The 20072-nt window shown below is 32.9% G+C and overlaps 1 protein-coding gene across 1 annotated transcript; it reads left to right on the top strand.

Moving 5' to 3' along the window:
• Nucleotides 1-469: 469 nt before the first annotated feature.
• On the top strand, nucleotides 470-18920 carry LOC129226459 (uncharacterized). Its single transcript, XM_054861066.1, has 3 exons — nucleotides 470-695; nucleotides 10083-10178; nucleotides 18529-18920. Exons 1-3 carry the CDS (start codon nucleotides 565-567, stop codon nucleotides 18833-18835), a joined length of 534 nt encoding a protein of 177 aa, XP_054717041.1. The 5' UTR covers nucleotides 470-564; the 3' UTR covers nucleotides 18836-18920.
• Nucleotides 18921-20072: the final 1152 nt, after the last annotated feature.

Genomic DNA, 20072 nt, shown 5'->3' with positions numbered 1-20072 from the left:
GTAATATGAGCATTAAAATCTTGGACTCACCTTTAATTTTCCAGATTCTGGGTTTTTCCACAGCACTGTCATACGCTCCATGTTAATCCTACGGGAGAAGAAGAAACACTGCCTCAGGCGGTCTTCGACCAATAGGAAAATGATACCGCGTTGTCGCAACTCTGAAAACTACGTTTTCATATAGGGACTCTAGTGGTTACTAACCTAATGAGCTAGAGCCGCTATATAGATAGCCGCTATATATAGGGGCCTTATAACGAGCCGACGCATCAGCTTAACCATTTTAAATCAGAGCGCGTGTTTGAGTGGTTGTCTTTTCTGGCGAGTTGCAGTTTGTTGACCAGTTGAGGCATGCGAACGCAACCAGCGTATTTTATGTAGATAACTTACGGCTGAGCCTCTGTATTAATCCATCATTGCAGCATTATCACTGGTAACCGTATGAAAACCGAGCGTTGTGTGTCTGTTGTTTCGTCGGTCATTGTTCTGTGTCCTAAGGAGTTTCTGTCTTGGCTCTGTACATAATTTAATTGTAGTTTTTGTAGTTAGAAAAATAAAGTCAAGATGGCTATGCGCGAGAGAGCTCTGTCGCAAAAAACTTTAGTTTGTTTCTTACAGGGCTTAAATGACAAGAAAGTTAAAATTTACCTTCGGGATGAGACCAGTATATCTGGAATAGTTTCATCTGTGGATGGGTAAAAGAGCAATTTTTATTTTATTTAAGTGTTCTAAGTAAACTAATTTATGGATGTACAGTAACCAGGGTTGGCTTTTTGCCGGCAGAAACTGGTTTTTGCCCTGCCAGTGGCAGAAACTGGTTATAACCGGTAAAAACCGGCAGAAACTGGCAAAAACTAGAAAACGTTTCTAATAGCTCTAGTAATTACTTAATGACAGGCAATTAAGTAAAATAAAAAATATAACTCCATTTCGTCATTGCAAAAACTTAATATAATAGTTATTTAATAATTAGTGTAAAAATATGTTAAATAACAAAACTGACATTTCCAAAGCAAAATAAAATTTATCATAGTTGAAATTGCTATGCGTTAGAAATTTTAGCCTTGTAATGTTGTAAGTAACAAATTTTTCAGTTTGTTGTTAATAATTATTTTGTTTGCATTTAATTTAAAGTGTAATATATATATATATATATATATATATATATATATATATATATAAAATATTTAAATAAATACAGATTTGTTTTGTTTCATTAAACTCTAAAATTCAAGAACTTCTCATTTTACACTTAATAAAACTGAACAAAGCTATTCTAAAAGAGCTTAATCAAGCAGTTACTGATAATCATTTACTCGCCTTATATGCTCCATCCAAAGTATTTGGGAGTAAATTTATCATGTAATCAAGAAGAAAGTGCCCGCACTTTACTCGCAAATATTAACCCTGATTATGTACCTTATACCATTGCTTTACAAAACAAATCGGCCCCTTTTCCCAAAACCTATTTTTCCAATCACGTGGTAACAACTACTCCAAATACCGCATGGTGGTGCAGTTTGAAAAAATGTGCTATAGATGAAAGTTATGTGAATCTTGCTTGTTCTTTGAGGATAATGCCAGCTAGTTCTGCTGGGATTGAAAGAATCTTCTCAAATTTCTCCTTTGTGCACAACAAATTGGGAAATTGGTTAGGTTTAGAAACAGCGTCAAAACTTTTATTTTGTTAGAGGCTGCTGCAGTGGGGAAACAATGTAAAATTTGATTTTGAATGGTGGTAGTGTTGTAAATAAATTGTATTTGGGTTAATATTTAGTTATTTTTCTTATATATTTTCTATTGTATGTCAGGAGTTGCATTTATGTCATTTTTTGAGTTTCTGCCATAAATGTGGCAGAAAGGGGTTTTGCTATTCCGGTTTCTACCAGTGGTTTTTACCGCCTCGGCAGAAAACTGCCAACCCTGACAGTAACAGAAATTTATGTTTCAAAAAATAAGTAGTTGAAATAATTATGTAACATGGAAGCAACATTCGTTCAGTATTCTGCACGTCTACTTACTTTTCGGCCAAGTTATTTTGCTTTTTAGCGGAGTAAATTTTGTATACAAATATTTGAATGTAAAATTGTTGAATTTGTTTCACAGCTTATGACTCTTTACCAACAGTTACTAATTGTTTGATAAGTAAATTTAAGACTGTTAGCATGTTAATGTCTTTTTTCTGAGCAGATAGATACATGCCAATTTAAACCATGAATGATTTTAGTTTAAGCAATCGACACCAGTTTATGCAAAATTCATGCAAAAAATTAAAAATAACTGATTTAGAGTTATAAATTATGTCCATAAATATTTAATAATTTATTTGCAAAATTATTATAAAATTGCAGGTTGTTAAGATGTCATTAAGAACTTTAAAATTGATGAAAAAATACTTCCTCAGCACATGCTGAGGTAAAGTTTTTAATTCTTCCTGTTTAATTTCATGTTTCCTGATTTCAAAAGTAAACTTTATTTATTACTTGCATGAACTAAAAAGAGTTTCTTTGCTAAATTTGTTATTTTTGGGAATTTTAGACACTTAAGTTACCATTTTCATTAAAACCAAAAGTTCACCTAAGGTCAGTGGCGTAGCTAAGAGGGGGCGGTCTGCCCCGGGCGGCACTTTTCTAGGGGCGGCAAATAGGCCCTTTTGATGTGGAAGAATTAAATGTATTTTCTAAATAAGGAAATTATGGTTTTAATATGTTATTGCAAGGAAGAAAATCTCTTCTTAAAGCAGTCAAAAGGACAAAATAACTTTTCTGGGTCAGAAAGGACAATATTTAAGTATTCCTGTAGTTTTCAATTATTCCAAGAAAATGACACCACAAACTAAGAAAAGTGCGGCTCAAGTCATTTTAAACCAAACTTTCCCAGAAAAATATGCCTGTTTCAACACTCAAATTTATGATTGAAAGCTCGATAATAATAAGAAATTCTCTACCTGACTTGAGCCGCTCTTTTATTCGTTTGCGGTGTCATTTTATTGGAATAACTGAAAACTAAAAGAATAATACTTAAATATTCCATTCAGACTCAGAAAAATTATTTTTCGTTTTGAGTGCATTACGAAAAGTGCATAGTACTTTTTTAAAAATCTGTTATTTAGACTGTAGAAGTTAACTTCAATAAAACGAAAACAATGAACTTTTCCAATTGTTGTTATAAGAAAAAGCTAATATAGGATTTTAAGTTTAAAGTTTCTTGAAAGCCTGCTCGTAAAACAAAAATTTCCCTTTTTTTCACTTCAGGAAAATGGTGAAAAGAGTAAGAAAAAGTGGGGTGGGGGATGGGTTAAATGTTACACGAAACAATTTATTGCTCGTCACACTTTTTATGTTTCAGAGTTTGCTTTGATTTCCCACTCTTTACAAGAGTTCTCTTCTTCAAACAAAGTATAAGAGATTTCCGTTTTCTCGTATTTACTAGTAGATAATCTATCCGACAATTTTAGGTCACATGTTAATCTATTCCGTATAGAAGGTAAGCGAATTTCATTTTTCAACATTTGGTTTGGACCCTCAACTTGCCCAAACACAGTCTAAAATGCATTTTAAAGTATTCAGTTTCAAATTTCGGTTGGGAACTTCTCCCACCCCCAATCTGTAGTCGAACAGTGCGAAAATGGTTTTAGGCGGGAGAGCGCTTTAATATCTTATCCCCTTTCCTGATATCACCAAATACGTTTAGAAATACGTTTTTAGACCTTAATACTGGAAAATTTCTGGGCCGAGCCCCTAACCCTACCATTTCCTCTAACGTAGCAAATACAGCCAAAAAGCATAGGGGAGAAGGGGGTACAGTGGGTCAATTTTTAGATTTTTAAATGTAAGTCTAAAAATATTTTAAAAACAGAATATCAAACTTATGTATTATGTTTTCCAATCTATTGGCTATCCTAATTAATTTTATTTCAATTTAACAAAATGTTTTTGTACAATAAAAAAGCATTTTTCTGAAGTACTACTGGTTGACCCACTGTGCCCCTTAAAGGGGTACAGTGGGTCAGCAAATGGGGTACACTGGGTCATCTAATAAAAAGTACAATAAATAATTTTCTTTCATTCAATATTGAGCATTTTAAACATATTTTACAGCGTGACAATATTTAGTATTAAGTTAGATATTTAAGTAGCGCAAAGTTTATAACTTAAAAGCTAATTTTCTTGCTTTAAAAATATACAAACACTAAATTTGTTCACAAAATAAAAGAAAAAAGGTGTATTTAGATATTACTTCATTTTAAATCCTATTAAGTTTACAAAATTTTATGATTGTATAGTTATTTTTATGACATTAAATCAAAAACTTATTTTACAATAACTAATGGACATTAAATGAATGAAAATCTACTGCAAAAGTCAGCTTTGTCATTGTTCTCTCAGTTCCGTGAAATACATTTGGTTTTGGCAACTTTCTCACGATATCTTTACTGTCTGCTGTAAAAATGTCTGCCTCATCAAAGATAAATGCATAACCTGGCTGAATTCTTTTCATGTAGTGAACTTCAAATTCATTTTCTTTTTTGCCCATGACTTCAGCAACATAGTGTTTAAAACTGTCTTTTTTCTTGTCATGGACAGTGACTAATACGAAATCTCCAATGGCAATATTAAAATCTTCTAAGTCTTCAAGTTCTAAATCCTCAAAGTCTGATTCATTTGAAGATTCTTTCCATTCTTCCTCCTCTTCAGTTGAGCTGTCTTGAAATTGCTTGCAATTTTTTTTCTCCCTCGCTTCACATCATTAAGTCTTTTCCTCTTTTTTAATTTTTCAATTGTCTCGTTTCTGATTCTGTTTTTCACTGGTGTATCTGTAAGAACTTCTGATTTTTTAGTTTGCCGCTTTGTTAGTTTTTTCTTTTTTGAATCAGCTTTAGGAAAAGGCTTTACCATCTCTGGTGTCATTTCTTGTCTTACATAATTTTCTTCAACTGAAGGTTCTGTGGAAGACTTATTATTACAGACATCATGAAACACACTTTGTGCATGAATGTTTTCCAATAAATCATCTACATCTGACAAATTATCAAATGCTTGCGATGGGCCTGGAATTGCAACATTTTTCTGAGAGGTCTCGACATTAGGCTCGACTAATGCAGCTAGAGAAATATCTTCTTGAGAAATATGAGGTTGATCTTCAACCATGACACATGCCATTTGAATATGTGTAACATTAGATGCAGTGAAATCTTCATCTTTGTAGATATTTTTATCAAAAGGAAAAATTCCTGTCAATGAAAAACCTGACAAAATATTACTTGTAGAAAAGGCAAGGGGATATGACTTGCCAACAAGACCTGCAATTTCATGGATAGTGATGCGTTTTCCTGGGTTATTTAACAACCAGGCTCGACAAGCATCATTATAGTATCTTTTAAATGGACCGAAAACTGTTTTATCAAGCGGTTGCAGCTTGTGGGTACAGTGGGGAGGAATGGTGAACAAAATTACACCATTATCTTTGGCCAAGTCTATGACATCAATACTTACATGGGTGTAGTGGTTGTCCATGATTAAGAGTGTTTTGTTTTGTAGAGACGACTTTGAAAATTTAATAAAATGCTTCATGACTAATAAAAATATATCTGAATTCATCCAGCCAGATGCTGTTGCAGCTCCATCAGATCTTAAAGGTGCACCATGCAACATAGCATTGAGGAACTTCACTCTCGGAAATATGAAGAAAGGTGGGATGGAGTTTCCTAATGCATTGATGATGCAACATAAAGTGACCAACTCTCCTCTTTCTGCACTGGTCACTTGCCCTACTTGCTTTGTACCTTTTTTTGCAAGTACTTTGCCTGGAGTTTGAACATAAGTGACCCCTGTTTCATCCAAATTGTATGTTTTCTGGTCCGAGCTTGTACTTTTCCAATAAGTTATATAATTTGTCATAAAACTGTATAACAACAGGTTTATTGAAGCCCATTGACCTGGCCAATGATGTAGCTTCTGGTTTGCGCAAAGAAATATACTTGGAACGTTTCATAAACCCTTCCAGCCAGTCTCTGCCAGCACATTGACTTCTTTTCCAAGATTCTGGAATGTTTTTCTTTAAGCTGGTAGCATATTGAAAGGCAAGAATTTTTGCTTCTTCAGGTGGAAGACCATGATGTAATTTACTAGCCTGGATGAAATAGCTAGCAAGCATTTGTTCCTCTTTTGTAGAAAATATTTTACGCACTTCATAATTAGGTTTAAATTTTATGTCCTTTGCATTTGAATCTTCGTCCCAGTTAACATCTTTACTTTTCAGCGCATACCGTTGTAAAGTTGTATTGGAGACATTGTATTCTCGAGCAGCTTCGCGTATAGGCATCTTGTCTTTAAGAACAGCTTTTACTGCTTCACGCATTGTTTCTTCACTTGACAGGCCAATGTTGGTTTTCCGTTCTCTTTTTCTTACCATCGTGATCTAGAAAAGAAAATCAAAAACAAGATAAATAACAATCCCCTGGCCTAATTCTTACATAAATGTTAATAATTAAAATTTATTTGCCTGTATTTAAAATAATTAATGGGTTTTTCAATTTGTACAGAAAAAGGTTTGCAAAATAAATTTCCATAATTTATTTTAATAAATGTATTATCTATTTACTTGTTCCACATGGAAAACCAAATGCCCCTTTGTGAACAACATGTGTAAGCTCTTTTTTTAATAAACTACATAAGTTAAATTTAGGTTATTCAAGCATTAAAATGTAAGATACTAACAAAACTTACAGAAAGACAATGAATATGTAAATGGGGGGTACAGTGGGTCACTGACCCATTGTACCCCATTTTAAGTGACCCAGTGTGCCCCATACGTACCAATGTAGGATTTTTCATCTCAAAATTCTAAATCATTAAAATATGCATTTAAATTCAATATCATAGGAAATAAGATAAGTTAGACTATGTAAGCATACCACATAACTCATATTTAATAGACAAATTTCAAGTGTAATAACACAAAGTTGTACTTACTTCAAATTTCCTGCAGATGATCAGAAAACAAAATGGCTCTCCCTTCCCTCCACAATCAAAGTGAGCTGCTTACCTTTTTCCACAGAGTTGAGTTGCTTGATACCTACTTTAAAAAAAATTTTTTATCTGAAAACTATTCACTGAGGCACAAATATCTTCACTGTACCCCTTGACCCACTGTACCCCCTTCTCCCCTATATTTAGGCCTTCAATTCTGAAACCTTTCCTGGAGAAAACTCCCAACCTCTCTTCTAAAGTCCCAACATCTAACTTAAAATTACGTTTTTAAAGCTTCGATGCTTCAATATCAATTTGTGAAAGCAGCATTTGAATCATGATTGTCCTTTATCTCCTAAAGTGATCAAATGTAGCCTAAAATACGTTTTTAGGACCTCAATTTTTGGAATTTTTCCGAGACAGATATCTTAGTCGCCCTTCCCCTCTCAACTTATGTCTCCTAAGATTAAAACTGCTTTTTTAAAACTTCAATTTTGAAAAATTTCTCTTCACCCCTTTTCCTTACGTCCCCAAAGATAGCCCAAAATTTTCTTTCTTGGAAATTTGCGTGAGTAGGAGAGTTCGCTAACCCTTCCTTCTAACTGATAGTCTAAAATGAAACTCAGCTTTAAGAATGATTTTTAGAGGAAAATCTCCCTCTGTCCCCTCTTCCTCCTAACATTATTAAACAAAGCCCAAAGTCGGACGTTAATTACGGAAATTTTTCAGGAGAGAACCGCTTGGGGCTTCACAACATTTTTTAAGCCGTTAGGGAACTTATCAACGTCACCAAAGACAGCCTGGAGTTGCGTTTTTGAGACTTCAGTGCCGAAAAATGTCCAAAGAAAGAATCCAAACCTTCCCCTTTCAACCAAACCACCAAAGATGCCCTTAAAATTGATTACAATTTAAAAAACATTTCAGTAAGAAACCTTGGCGCCCCTCTCTCCTCTAACTCCCACAACTGCGTTAGAATACGCATGCAATTGCGTTGCCAAAGATAGCCTAAAAACTGCATATTTAGGAGCTTAAAATTTTCGCATTGAATATTTGACCATTCCCGATTTCCTTGACTTCTTCTAAGTAGGCTAAGCTGCATTTTAAAATTTCGTGAAATTTCCTTTCGTTGCCTACCGATCCCCTAACGTCAACAAAAAAACACAAAAAGAGACTAATTTTGGGAAAAAAATTTGGAGCAAACCTACACACACAACGCGCCCTTTCTAATAACTTTACTAAAATTGCGGTTTTTGACTTAAATTTAGCAATTTTCTCCAAGTGTGAACCTTTATCCCCCCCCCCCATTTTTTATTTTGGGAAGGTCTTATTGTTCCTTCAATTAAATTGCTAATTTTAATTTAAACACGTTTGAGAGTTTTGTACATAAGCTATTTCACAACGAAAGGGTGGCAAATTGAGGGATCTCCCCGGGTGGCAAACACTGTAGCTACGTCACTGCCTAAGGTGCTATAAACTGCCAATAATAAGAGTCGCTGAACTTGCTGTGCTCATGAGAAAATGGTTGGCCAATTACTAGGTTATCATGGCGCATATTTGTTGGGTAATTTTTGACAAATTTATAGCAGAGTTGTTTGGTTCAAACCAAATGATTTTATTTGAAAAAAAAAAACTAAACTGTTTTCTCCCAATTATTTCCCTAAATGTTTCATAGGATTGGAAGTCTAATTCGCTTTAAAGATAATTTACAGATTAATAAATTTGCAAATTCTTTTTTTAATATAATGCTAATTTGCAAAATGGTTTTCCTTTCCTCTCTCTCTTTTTTTTAAATCAATATAACTTTTTATTAGGTACATAAATATAAGGTAGACTAACTATATTTTTCTAAACTTATATAGAGAAAAAATTTCAAGCAGTTTGTTGTCTTTTTTTATCAGCTAGAAAATTGAAGCAATTTCCTGTTTGGTGATATCTGAAATTTCAACCCTGACTCCAGTGGATAGCATTAATTTTCAACCACTTTGATTCTTCATTCCCCTCAAATGACAGTCTTACCAGTAAAACAGTTAAGTTACCGGATCAAGTTCAGCCTTGTCACAATAAAGCCTTTCTCTGCATGTTAAATATTACCAAAACATATATATCAAATTATCATGCCGTGGCACGAGTTTCATTGTTGAAGTATACATGACAAAAAATACAAAAGAAATAACTAGCTATTTTAAAATCTTTAGTGTATAGAAGGGCTCACAAAGCATGTGGAATTCATGTTTATATTATGCGCTTAGCATTGAGTTATGAAATTTTAGGATGTTTGTCCAGTAAGAGACATGACAATTTTAATAATATTTGTTCTAAAACTCGCCTCAACAAAAGTAATTAATTTTTGAGAGGAAACTACGAAAAGCATAATAATGTAAGTGTAATTACATTTGATTAGTTATTTTCCAAAATTATTCTTGATCTATAAAATTTTCTTTTATACTTTTCAAATGACTCTGACCCAATTTCATTAAATACAAAAATGTTCATTCTTAATGTTAAAAACCAAAATAACATGCACTTGTCATCTTCTATTTCATCCATAGATGTTACAGTCTTGGTTCATGTATGTTTCACAAAACTGTAAATGTATTAAGGCTGCAATTTTTTAGTGAAATATTTTTTAAATGAACATTTTGGAGAAAAATATTTTCAAATACTCATTATATATATATATATATATATATATATATATATATATATATAAAATGGTTTAATATTTGTAATTCTGTTTGCTTAATTTTATATTTACTTGGCTTCTTAGTTTTGCTGCGTTGCGCATCTATGGGCTCTTGGTGTGGTCTTTTCAATATTTTTCACTTTTATTATTATTTATATATATATATATATATATATATATATATATATATATATATATATATTTATGCATTACGTACTACGCATTAATTATGAATTGATTAGATTCCACCCCTTTAGCTTTAGCATAGTCTTGAACGGTTTAAGACAGTTTCGGATACTTTTGGATGGTAAAAACCTTTTGTCCTGTTCTAAACCAATTTTGGACAGTCCAAAACCCAACCCTGCTTTATTGTTCTATTTTATTTTAGTTTTGTTCATTGAAAGAGTGAATTACTCATTCTTTTGCAGCTTCATGAATATCGAAATGGATGACGTAACTTATGAAGCACCATCCGGTGTTACTCGGGAATTTAATCGCTACTGTGTGCAAGGCAAGTTTATAAGGTAAGATTTTACACAAATTTGCATACTGTCATCCCCTCTTAATTAGATATAGTCGATTCCAAGAAATATTTGATAAAGTGGGGAAATTTTCTTTATCTTCTTAAATTGACAATGTTTGTCTTAAAACATAGTAATTATAAATCAATAGTTATATAAAGGAAATAACTAATGTTATTTGTAAAAAAATGTAGAAATAAGCTAAATAAACAACAAAATAGTTAACTAATTTATTTATATATCATAGTACATATGAAAATTATAAAAAAATAGCTTTCACAGGGTGGCGACAGATCAGGGAAATCAGGGAGATCAGGGAAAAGTCAGGGAAATATCAGGGAATTTTGAAAAAATAACAAAAAATCAGGGAAAATTGATTTTATGAAGATTTTTTTTTTTTTTTTTTTTGCTTTACAAAATTAAGTATCCTAATTCCATACGCATTTTCGGCCAATTATCTATTCAAAAAAAAAAAGTAAAATTAATGAGGTGCGATTATACACTGCCGCATAATTGTGCATCTTTTTTCCTCAACGTCCAAGTATTGAATTTTACTTATTAACCACGGGATGAACTTCCCAAGATTGCTTCTTGTCTGTTAGGTTGTTTATTTTACCTAGCTTGAAATTTCCTTTCACACTTTCAATGCAAGGTAAAATAAACAACCGTACAGGCAAAGAGGAAGCCTTCATTAATGCCTTAGCTCCTTTGCCTTTATTCCATTGTCTCGCAGTGATTAGCGTACTGTAATCACGATTTCAAGAAGAAATCTTTGGTTTTTGAATTAATACTGATAAAAGCTTAAAAGTTATTACTTCTTCGTTCTTTAAATTTAATTGCTAAAATTGAATTTTTAATCAAAAAAAACTTTGTTTTGTACCGTTATACTATTTGCTGTCGCCGCAGATTATATAATGGTTTTCTTTTCTTCAGACTTAAATGATTCTTTTATTTTATAACCAAGTTGTATTCTTCTTTTATATATTTTGAACTAAATGTTTTTTTTTTTCTGTTTTTTTTCCTTGCATTTCAAAGTTGTTTGGTACAAAAGCAATCTAAGATTTTTTTCGTTACATACTTAAATCATTTGAAATAGAGTTATCTTGTATACTTAAGTAAATATCTTTATTTTGTGTCATTAAAATGCTGTATTCATTCATTAAAACCTACGTTCTTGATTAGAGAAAAGGTCTCCATGAATGGATGTCAAAAGGTTTCATCTGTTTTGCATAAATATGTCAGTTATATAAGAACAACTACATTACTTCTATTATTTCACCATTACTTGTTATTCTTGCAACAATTATTATACTGTTTGAAAATTTAGTTCAAAATAATTTCAATTACTTTTCAGTTCTGTCATAAATACACATATGTTTTTAAGAGTGATTTTAATAGTTTCTAAAAATTCTTATGCTAAGTGGTTTCTGGAAGTAAAGTATCTTTCCATTGTAGAGAAATTTAATATACTGTTTTGTAGTCCCCCCCCCCCCAAAAAAAAAAAGACTTGATTTTTTTTTTTTGCCATTTTGTTAAAAAAGTAGCTAGCATCTTTTTAAAATATATCTTTAGTTCATCAACTTTAAACAACTTAAAACGTTTAAAATACTGCATTTTAAACAAACGTACAATGGATTTCAAGTAGAGCAAAGAAAGGAAACCATTACCATTGGTAACATAAATCAGGGAAATTTGGTAAACTTAATCGGGGAAATCAGGGAAAAGTCAGGGAACTTTTTTTCACAATTCCTGTCGCCACCCTGTTTCAACTTGAGTTATGAAATGTTTGTCTAGGTACCTACCTTATTTCAGTACAATTTGTTTTGAAAAAAATTCTGTATTAGTGGATTCCTGCTTCAAAGGGCCCAATTTCCAAAAGGTGCCTAAGGTGGCAAGATTTCCAGGAGCGGCAAATTTTCGCTTAAACCACATATTTAAAAAAAAATTATTCCCCAATGTGAAATATTAGCATTCTTTTGTTTTCTATAGGGGCATACTTGTCTTGTAATTTTTCATGTTTACTTTGCATGGTAATAGATTAGTGCGAAACAATTAGCTTGGAGATGAAAAACAATCGTTGCTTGAAGAAAAGCAGGTTAAATCGCTATTCGCCAAAAGTCGAAACAAAATTAGTGTTTAACTAAGGTTTTTAGTGTCATACTAAAGTTTATTCTATTGTGGTATCTTAAGTGTTAAGTTTTTTTTCTCTTTTACATTATTAATATTTAAAAACTGTTTTCTGTTAGTATTAAGTCTTGGGGACAAATGAAAATGAGTCAAGAGGGAAAAGGGCAGAAAGATTTGAAATAAAAAAAGCATGCTAAATTAAAAAGCAAAAAAAAAAAAAAAAAAAGTTTTTAAAACATGATATACATACTTTTAAAACAGGATATTTTCAAAAGCGGAAATTTTGAACTCTTTGGACTGTACTCCAGTTACAATTTATATACTATCGGACAGTGAAAAGTGATATGAAACTCAAATAAGTAAATTTAGTATTACAGTGGAAATTATTCAATTAGATGATTCACAGGTAAAAACAAATTAACCGTATAAAGATGCTATATGAACAAAGAAGTCAGCTTATAAAATGGTGTTTGGTATGTGATTCATGTAGAAGATTTTAAATTTCAGTTCAGCTATATTATTAAATAACTAAGCTAGAGATTTGATTTCAAAACATGGTTTTGATCAAAATAGCACTAATGTATAATTTTGAAAAAGTAACAGTTTATTTGATCGATTTTTTTTTTCAAACATTTATGCAATCATTTTTGATCAAATATTTTTTGAGCAAAAGATGACAATTGATGAAAAAACTGAAGGAGATATCTAATTCATTTTGAAATTTAAGATGCTGTCTTAAGTGAACCATGCTTAGCATTCGAGGCAAATCTCGGTTATTGTTTATTTTCAAATTTTCTGTCACTATATTTTCCTTTGTAGGTCTAACTCATGTTAATATCACTTTCCAATGTATAAATTTGAGAATGAAAGATAACAAGTTTTATGACACTACAGTGCCATAAGAAAATAATAATCTATTAATTGATATCTATGTAAAGAAAACAAATAATTATGTGTATGTATATGTATTTATGTGTATGTTCCTCATACAAATCCACAGTATCATTTATTATTATTTCTCTGAAAGGAAATATGCTTCGTTTTTTTTTTTTTAAAAGATTACATATGATTTGTCAAAAATACTTAATATGCTTTTTTTTTATTCAACCACAAAATACCTAAAACTGGAGCCTGACAAAAATCCCTAGATTGACCCTACACTTATCCTCAAAAGATTGTCAAAAATTAAGTTTGCTTCATTCTCTAATTATATATTTCTACATACAAAAATACATTGAAATCTGTTACAACTTGGCTAAGAAATTTGAAATTTGGCAAATTTACCGGCTAACAATACGAAATCCTTAGCGTAATTTTGAGCTGCCCACTATTGTTAAAATATTAATTGGAAAACTTAATATAGACACATTAACTAAAAGATCTCTTGTATTACCATAATTTAAATAATTCATTGAAAAATAAATTAATTAGTTTAATTAAAATACATGAAATTTCCAAAATATAAATTTGTTATGCTGATGGTTGGCGGGGGGGGGGAGGTAAATTATCCATCCAAGACTTCAAATAAACACTTAAAAATTAAAGGTCAAGATTCAGAAAATTTCTAAGTGGCCAGTGACCACTAGACCCAAAAAACTTAGTGGCCAGCCCTGTTGCCGAGTGTTGACGAAATACAAAATGGGAGAAGAGTTTTTACTATTTTCATGAAAAAGCAAATAAATAGAAATGTATAAAATTTTATTTTAAAAGCCATAAACATGCTTTTTTTTTTTTTTTTCAAAATTTACAAAAAAGACAATTTTGCTGATAAAATTTCACTTTTCCAGAAAATAACTAATTAAAAAAAAAAAAACGCAACATAATTTCTGGCCCTTTTTATGTTATTTTCAGTAGTTTGCACTGAGATAGGCATCCAATTCTGTTTTTGGAAACTAAGGCAATTAAATAGTCTTGTCTGCTTCCATTGTGCGAATGACCAAAGATGGCGACTACCAGAGCTAGATAATGTAGGCGCATGCTGTGCGCGGATACATCCGCTAACGTGCGGATACATTCACCGCGAAGTTGCACGTCGTCCGATAATTATAGAAGTTCTTAAATAAGAGATAAAGATTAGATCAATTAAAGATCAATTTGAAACGAAAAAGAAGTAAAGACAATATCTTTGCTTCTAATTCGTTTTAAATTAATATTGATATTATTTATTTAGATTGTAAAAATTACAAGATGTATATAGTACATCTGTGCGTTCGGTGGATGTATTCGCTGCTTGCTCGCGCACCTCGCGATAATCGTTTAAATTCTTACTGCTTATTTCTAATTTGTTTTAAACATATAAACTGATATTTTGAATTAATTTATAAAAGTTATAAATAGATAGTATATATGCAAGCGCGTAAGGTGGATACATTCGCTGTGGGTACGCGCATCTCGCGATAATCGTTCAAGTTCTTACTTTTCACTTTTAATTTGTTTTAAACTGATATTATTTAATTAATTTGTAAAAAATTGTTGACCTAACAAATGTTGTCTAACTCCCGCAAGGAAGGTAAACACCAAGTTTAGCAGATGCCTTTCTGTTCCACATTTCTGTAGCTATCAAGTGAATGAAATGTCAGAATTCAAGTTGTATGGCTAAATCATTTTATTTATAATAATCCAATAATTAACCACTGTAAAACAAACTTTAACATGAGTAAATGGCATAAACAAGTATGAGGAATTTCAACACTCAAAAACATCCTTCATGTTCCAAAAGAACATCTTCCCAAAAAAAAACATTTGACACCCTAACATGAATTATCCTAAAAATGTTTCAAAAATTTTAAGTCCCTAACTCTCATGGCGAAATTCTAAAAGCCATCCCCTAAGTGCAGGACGTCGCCTCAACAGCGAACGATCCTCTCAAAAATACGACTATCGTCAGTCGAAAATGAGAAACGCGAGCAGAAGAAGTAATTTCCTTCTCATTTCCCCCCTGCTTATATAATACAGCGCACTCAATGCACGTCACGCCGAATATGCCTACGTAAGAGCTCAGTCTGGATCATAGACAAATAATAAGAGTAGACCGAGCTTTCTCATTCTTGCTGATGAAGGAAATTGGTTCATAGATGTATCATGTGACTAGTGGAAGGGCTTGGCGAAGACTTTGGCAGCATGGTTGCTAGATGGAAGCATTATGTACAGTTTGGCACTCGACATGTATTTTAAGACAATGTGTTTTCATTAAAAAAAACTTCCAGGTGCAGAGATTGAACTGTTTTTCTTTTAGTTATGCATTATTTTGACATTAGTAATAGTTTTTGATCAGTTTTCGGTAACTTTTATTTCATTTGGAGCTGTCAGCGTTGGCGTGAACGAAATGGCGTAAACGTTTTGCGTTAACGCAAAAATGTACTAATCGGTATCTTAAATTGAAACTGTAGGTAAAAATCTTACCGTTTGCTGATTCTTCTTGGTCGTTTGCATCTTTTGTTGCTTAGAGAGTTATTGAAATTGACTAAAGAAAATGCACAATACTATCTAAACGAAAAACTCACTATATTAACAAAATATTTACAACTTAGAATAGCAAATTTACAAATCGGACTCCATAAAAGATCATTCTTCCGTGTTCCATAAATTCTATTTATTTTATTTCGCGCTGGCGTTGATCGTCTGCTACGATTAACGCCCGTTGTTGCTAGGATATCCACCAGTCACATGGTTTGGTTTATGAGCAGCAAAAGGGTTGCCATAGCTTGGTCTACTCTTATTATTAGTCTATGGTCTGGATACTTCCAGAACATTCGATTTGCCGCGGAGCTATTGGGAGATTACATCATCTCCGCTCGTGCTCTGACGTCACATCCTTCTTCATGACGAAACACGTCGTTCGAAGTCGTTCTGATGTTTACAGGTTGATTCTCCCGTACGCGAATTGAAACAAGTGTCCTTTAAGGGACATGATTAACTGCCTTTTCATTATTAAAGAAATACAAGTGAGTAAAAACATTTACACTTAGTTTTCACTTAGCTTTCAAAATGAATTGTTGAGAATATTTCTCAAATAGACATTTTTGGCTATCAAAAATACTAATAGATAGTATGTACGCAAGCGCGTAAGGCGAATATATTCGCTGCTGTGCGGATACATGATAGACATAGTATGTCAATCTAAGTGAAGGTTTATTATCATTTTGTATGTTAGATAACATTTTACATATTTGCAGTTTTCATATCATTGTTCCTTAACGAACGCTAGAATCCGTGACGTAACTAGTCTTGGAATAGAGAACGGCACGTGTAGTGGGCGTTGCCCATGACGTGACTACTTTAACGTCGATTCTTCTAGAACATGTGACGTCACGTACACACGCTTCGGGCTTGGCCACTGAAGATCACGATCAGGTAGCATTGAAGTGAAGATATGCTAATGAGATTCTGAATATAAGCAAAGCTGTTATCAGTTGATCTCTCTCTCACTTCTTGCACAGCCTAGACGCGTTGGCTCATGTCAGGCAAGCCAACTTGCTGTCTGTTCAGCAAGCTTAGGCTGTTAGCCTTTTTTTTTTGTTTAATTGAAGTAGAATGACGTTTGTCCATTGAAGACTTCGTTCTTCATGAACGATAGTCGGGTCAATTGATAATACTTATTAGTCTAGGTCAACGGGGTATTTGCAATAATGATATACTTATCCTTATTTACTTTTTGTCAAAGCCATATACTTTGTTTTTTATCTTTTAATAAATTAATTGATGTTTAATGAGCTATTCGTCTTCAATTATAGAATATTGAATTTAGTCAAAGTATTAATTAATCCTCCCCCTAAGATCTGAGATCTTATTATTTTTTTTTACTTAATTTTTTGGCAGCCATTTGAAGTTAAAAATGCTATTATTAACGAAAAATTCAACTATTTTGTTGGTAAGAAACTCATTGAAAAAAACAAATAAAACTTAAACTCAACGTAGGGGGAGGTTTTGTATATGCAGAATGTGTGTACTAATTAGAAATGAATTGGTCTGTTGTTTTAAAATGGGAGTGAACGCCGACTTTGAAAAAGAGGTTTTGAGAAAAACAGTGAAGATTACTGAAGAAAAATTATACTATAGAAAAATTATCTATAGCAGCTGTTCTCAACCCATGGTCCGCAGACCGCAAGTGGGCCGCGAGTAGCGTGTTACTGGGCGAGTGGACACTGGTCGAGAATCTGAACCAAGATAAATCTCAGGATATTTATTTCCATTTTTTTGCAAAAATTCACTCATTAGATATACTGTCATTAAGAAACTCCTTGGCTCATCGCCAATAAGGAACATTAAGATTAAAATTTTTCATATTTCTTAGGAACTTTTGTTTACAATTGAAGATGAAACATGATGAATCAGAAGCTTATTTAATGAGAATTGCCAAATAAACTAGTATCAGCTTCAAGCTCAAAGTTAAAAATGCTCCTCCTTTGCTGAACTGGCATGAATAACTAGTGAATTGAGCCACTGAGGGGTTTTTTGACAACCTACTTATTTGAGTGAGATTTTTCATTGCAGTTAAAACAAAATATATGAAAGTTGCAAATTATTTGAGACTAAAAATATTCAATTTCAGTCTAGATCTCAAGTCCCTCGTAGAAGAAAAACAACGCCAAAAATTCCATGGAGCTTAAACATTGACTTTTTTTGAGTTTCTTTACAGCTATGCCAACTAAGTAAATGCAATGAAGTTATTTTCTTCCTTAAATTTTTTTTTTTTGAAAATTGTTCTTGCACGGTATATTTATATATGTGGTGCAAATTAAGGGGAGAGAAAGGAATTAACATCTCCAGAGCTCTTGTTTTTAACACACTTTCAGTCCTAATACGGTATATTATTTACACTTAAGGACAGTTATGAACAAGTGCCCCCCCATCCCCAGAAAGTAAATGTTGGCTGTGCAAGTAATGTATAACAGTTAGTGGACCTCAATCGTGTTTTCTACAAAACTGGTAGGCCGCACAATCAAAAAGCTTGGGAACCACTGATCTATAGTATATTGAACTAACCTCAAGCAAGCAGCACTTACATTCTGAGCGTCTTTGGCAGCTACAGTTTGAAGGAGCGGAGACTGAATACACATTAACTTTGAGAGTTTTGCTCGAAACGAATTGAAATATTGGGGATCTATTTTTGAAATGTTTAACTGTGAGATTAAACAAAAACAGAAAAAAAGTTTTTTTTTTTGAAACTGCAAAACCTTACCTCCCTGGCAGTTGCAGTGTTTCAACTTATAATTAACTCTTTCAGATTTGTTGAAGTTCCAGAGAAAACCAACGTCATAGAGACCATCAAAGACAGACTCCACGATATTTCAAGAACGCCCATTTCACGTGGCCGCGGGAGAGGTGGTGGCCGTGGAAGAGGCGGACGAGGAGGCCGGGGTGGCGGCGGCCGAGGAGGTGGAGGACGAGGAGGATACGGAGGAGGCAGTCGGTATGGTGGCGGCAGCAGTGGTGGTTACAGTCGAGGAGGCGGCGGAGGTGGCAGCAGTGGATACAGAGATCATCGAAGCAGTGGTGGGGGAAGCAGCTATGGTGGAGGCCGTCGTTATTAGATGAAAAGGACTAAAACTGTGTATGGCTGTTGTAATTTTTTTAATACTGTAAAATTTCATATTCATTAAATGTCATCTCTCTACATTGATGTTATTAATTTCATATTAGCTTGTTTGTCTGGACTTCTTTTGTAAGCAGGGTTGGCTTTCTGCCGGCAGAAACTAGTTTTTGCCTTGCCAGTGGCAGAAACTGTTTATGACCGGTAAAAACCGGCAGAAACTGGCAAAAACTTAAAAGCATCTTTAATAACTCAAGTAATTACCAAATGATATTTGTTTAAGTAAACTAAAAAATTTAATTTTACTCAATCATTTAAAAAAATAAAATTCTTTGCTAGTGCCCTTGATTTAGTTCGGAAGGGAACTTTTCAATTGCAGACAGGGTTGGCAGGTTTCTGCCGAGGCGGTAAAAACCACTGGTAGAAACCGGTTAAAACCGGCATGGCAAAAACCCCTTTCTGCCACATTTATGGCAGAAACTGGCAGAAACTCAAAAAATGACATAAATGCAACTCCTGACATACAATAGAAAATGTATAAGAAAAATAATTAAATATTAATCCAAATACAATTTATTTACAACACTACCATCATTCAAAATCAAATTTTACATTGTTTCCCCACTGCAGCAGCCTCTAACAAAATAAAAGTTTTGATGCTGTTTCTAAACCTAACCAATTTCCCAATTTGTTGTGCACAAAGGAGAAATTTGAGAAGATTCTTTCAATCCCAGCAGAACTAGCTGGCATTATCCTCAAAGAACAAGCAAGATTCACTTAACTTTCATCTATAGCACATTTTTTCAAACTGCACCACCATGCGGTATTTGGAGTAGTTGTTACCACGTGATTGGAAAAATAGGTTTTGGGAAAAGGGGCCGATTTGTTTTGTAAAGCAATGGTATAAGGTACATAATCAGGGTTAATATTTGCGAGTAAAGTGCGGGCACTTTCTTCTTGATTACATGATAAATTTACTCCCAAATACTTTGGATGGAGCATATAGGCGAGTAAATGATTATCAGTAACTGCTTGATTAAGCTCTTTTAGAATAGCTTTGTTCAGTTATATTAAGTGTAAAATGAGAAGTTCTTGAATTTTAGAGTTTAATGAAATAAAACAAATCTGTATTTATTTAAATATTTGATATATATATATATCTTTACACTTTAAATTAAATGCAAACAAAATAATTATAAACAACAAACTGAAAAATTTGTTACTTACAACATTACAAG

The sequence above is a fragment of the Uloborus diversus genome, chromosome 7 (genome assembly GCF_026930045.1).
Source record: "Uloborus diversus isolate 005 chromosome 7, Udiv.v.3.1, whole genome shotgun sequence".
In the NCBI taxonomy this organism is placed as follows: domain Eukaryota; kingdom Metazoa; phylum Arthropoda; class Arachnida; order Araneae; family Uloboridae; genus Uloborus; species Uloborus diversus.
This window is presented reverse-complemented; position numbering and strand designations above follow the sequence as displayed.

What these genes read in the sequence shown, in the direction of transcription:
- LOC129226459 (XM_054861066.1), top strand. Translation starts at nt 565, where the DNA reads ATGGCTATGCGCGAGAGAGCTCTGTCGCAAAAAACTTTAGTTTGTTTC. An exon ending in ATAGTTTCATCTGTGGATGG is followed by an intron (nt 696 to 10,082) that starts GTAAAAGAGCAA and finishes ATTCTTTTGCAG; the next exon opens with CTTCATGAATATCGAAATGG. An exon ending in GTGCAAGGCAAGTTTATAAG is followed by an intron (nt 10,179 to 18,528) that starts GTAAGATTTTAC and finishes TAACTCTTTCAG; the next exon opens with ATTTGTTGAAGTTCCAGAGA.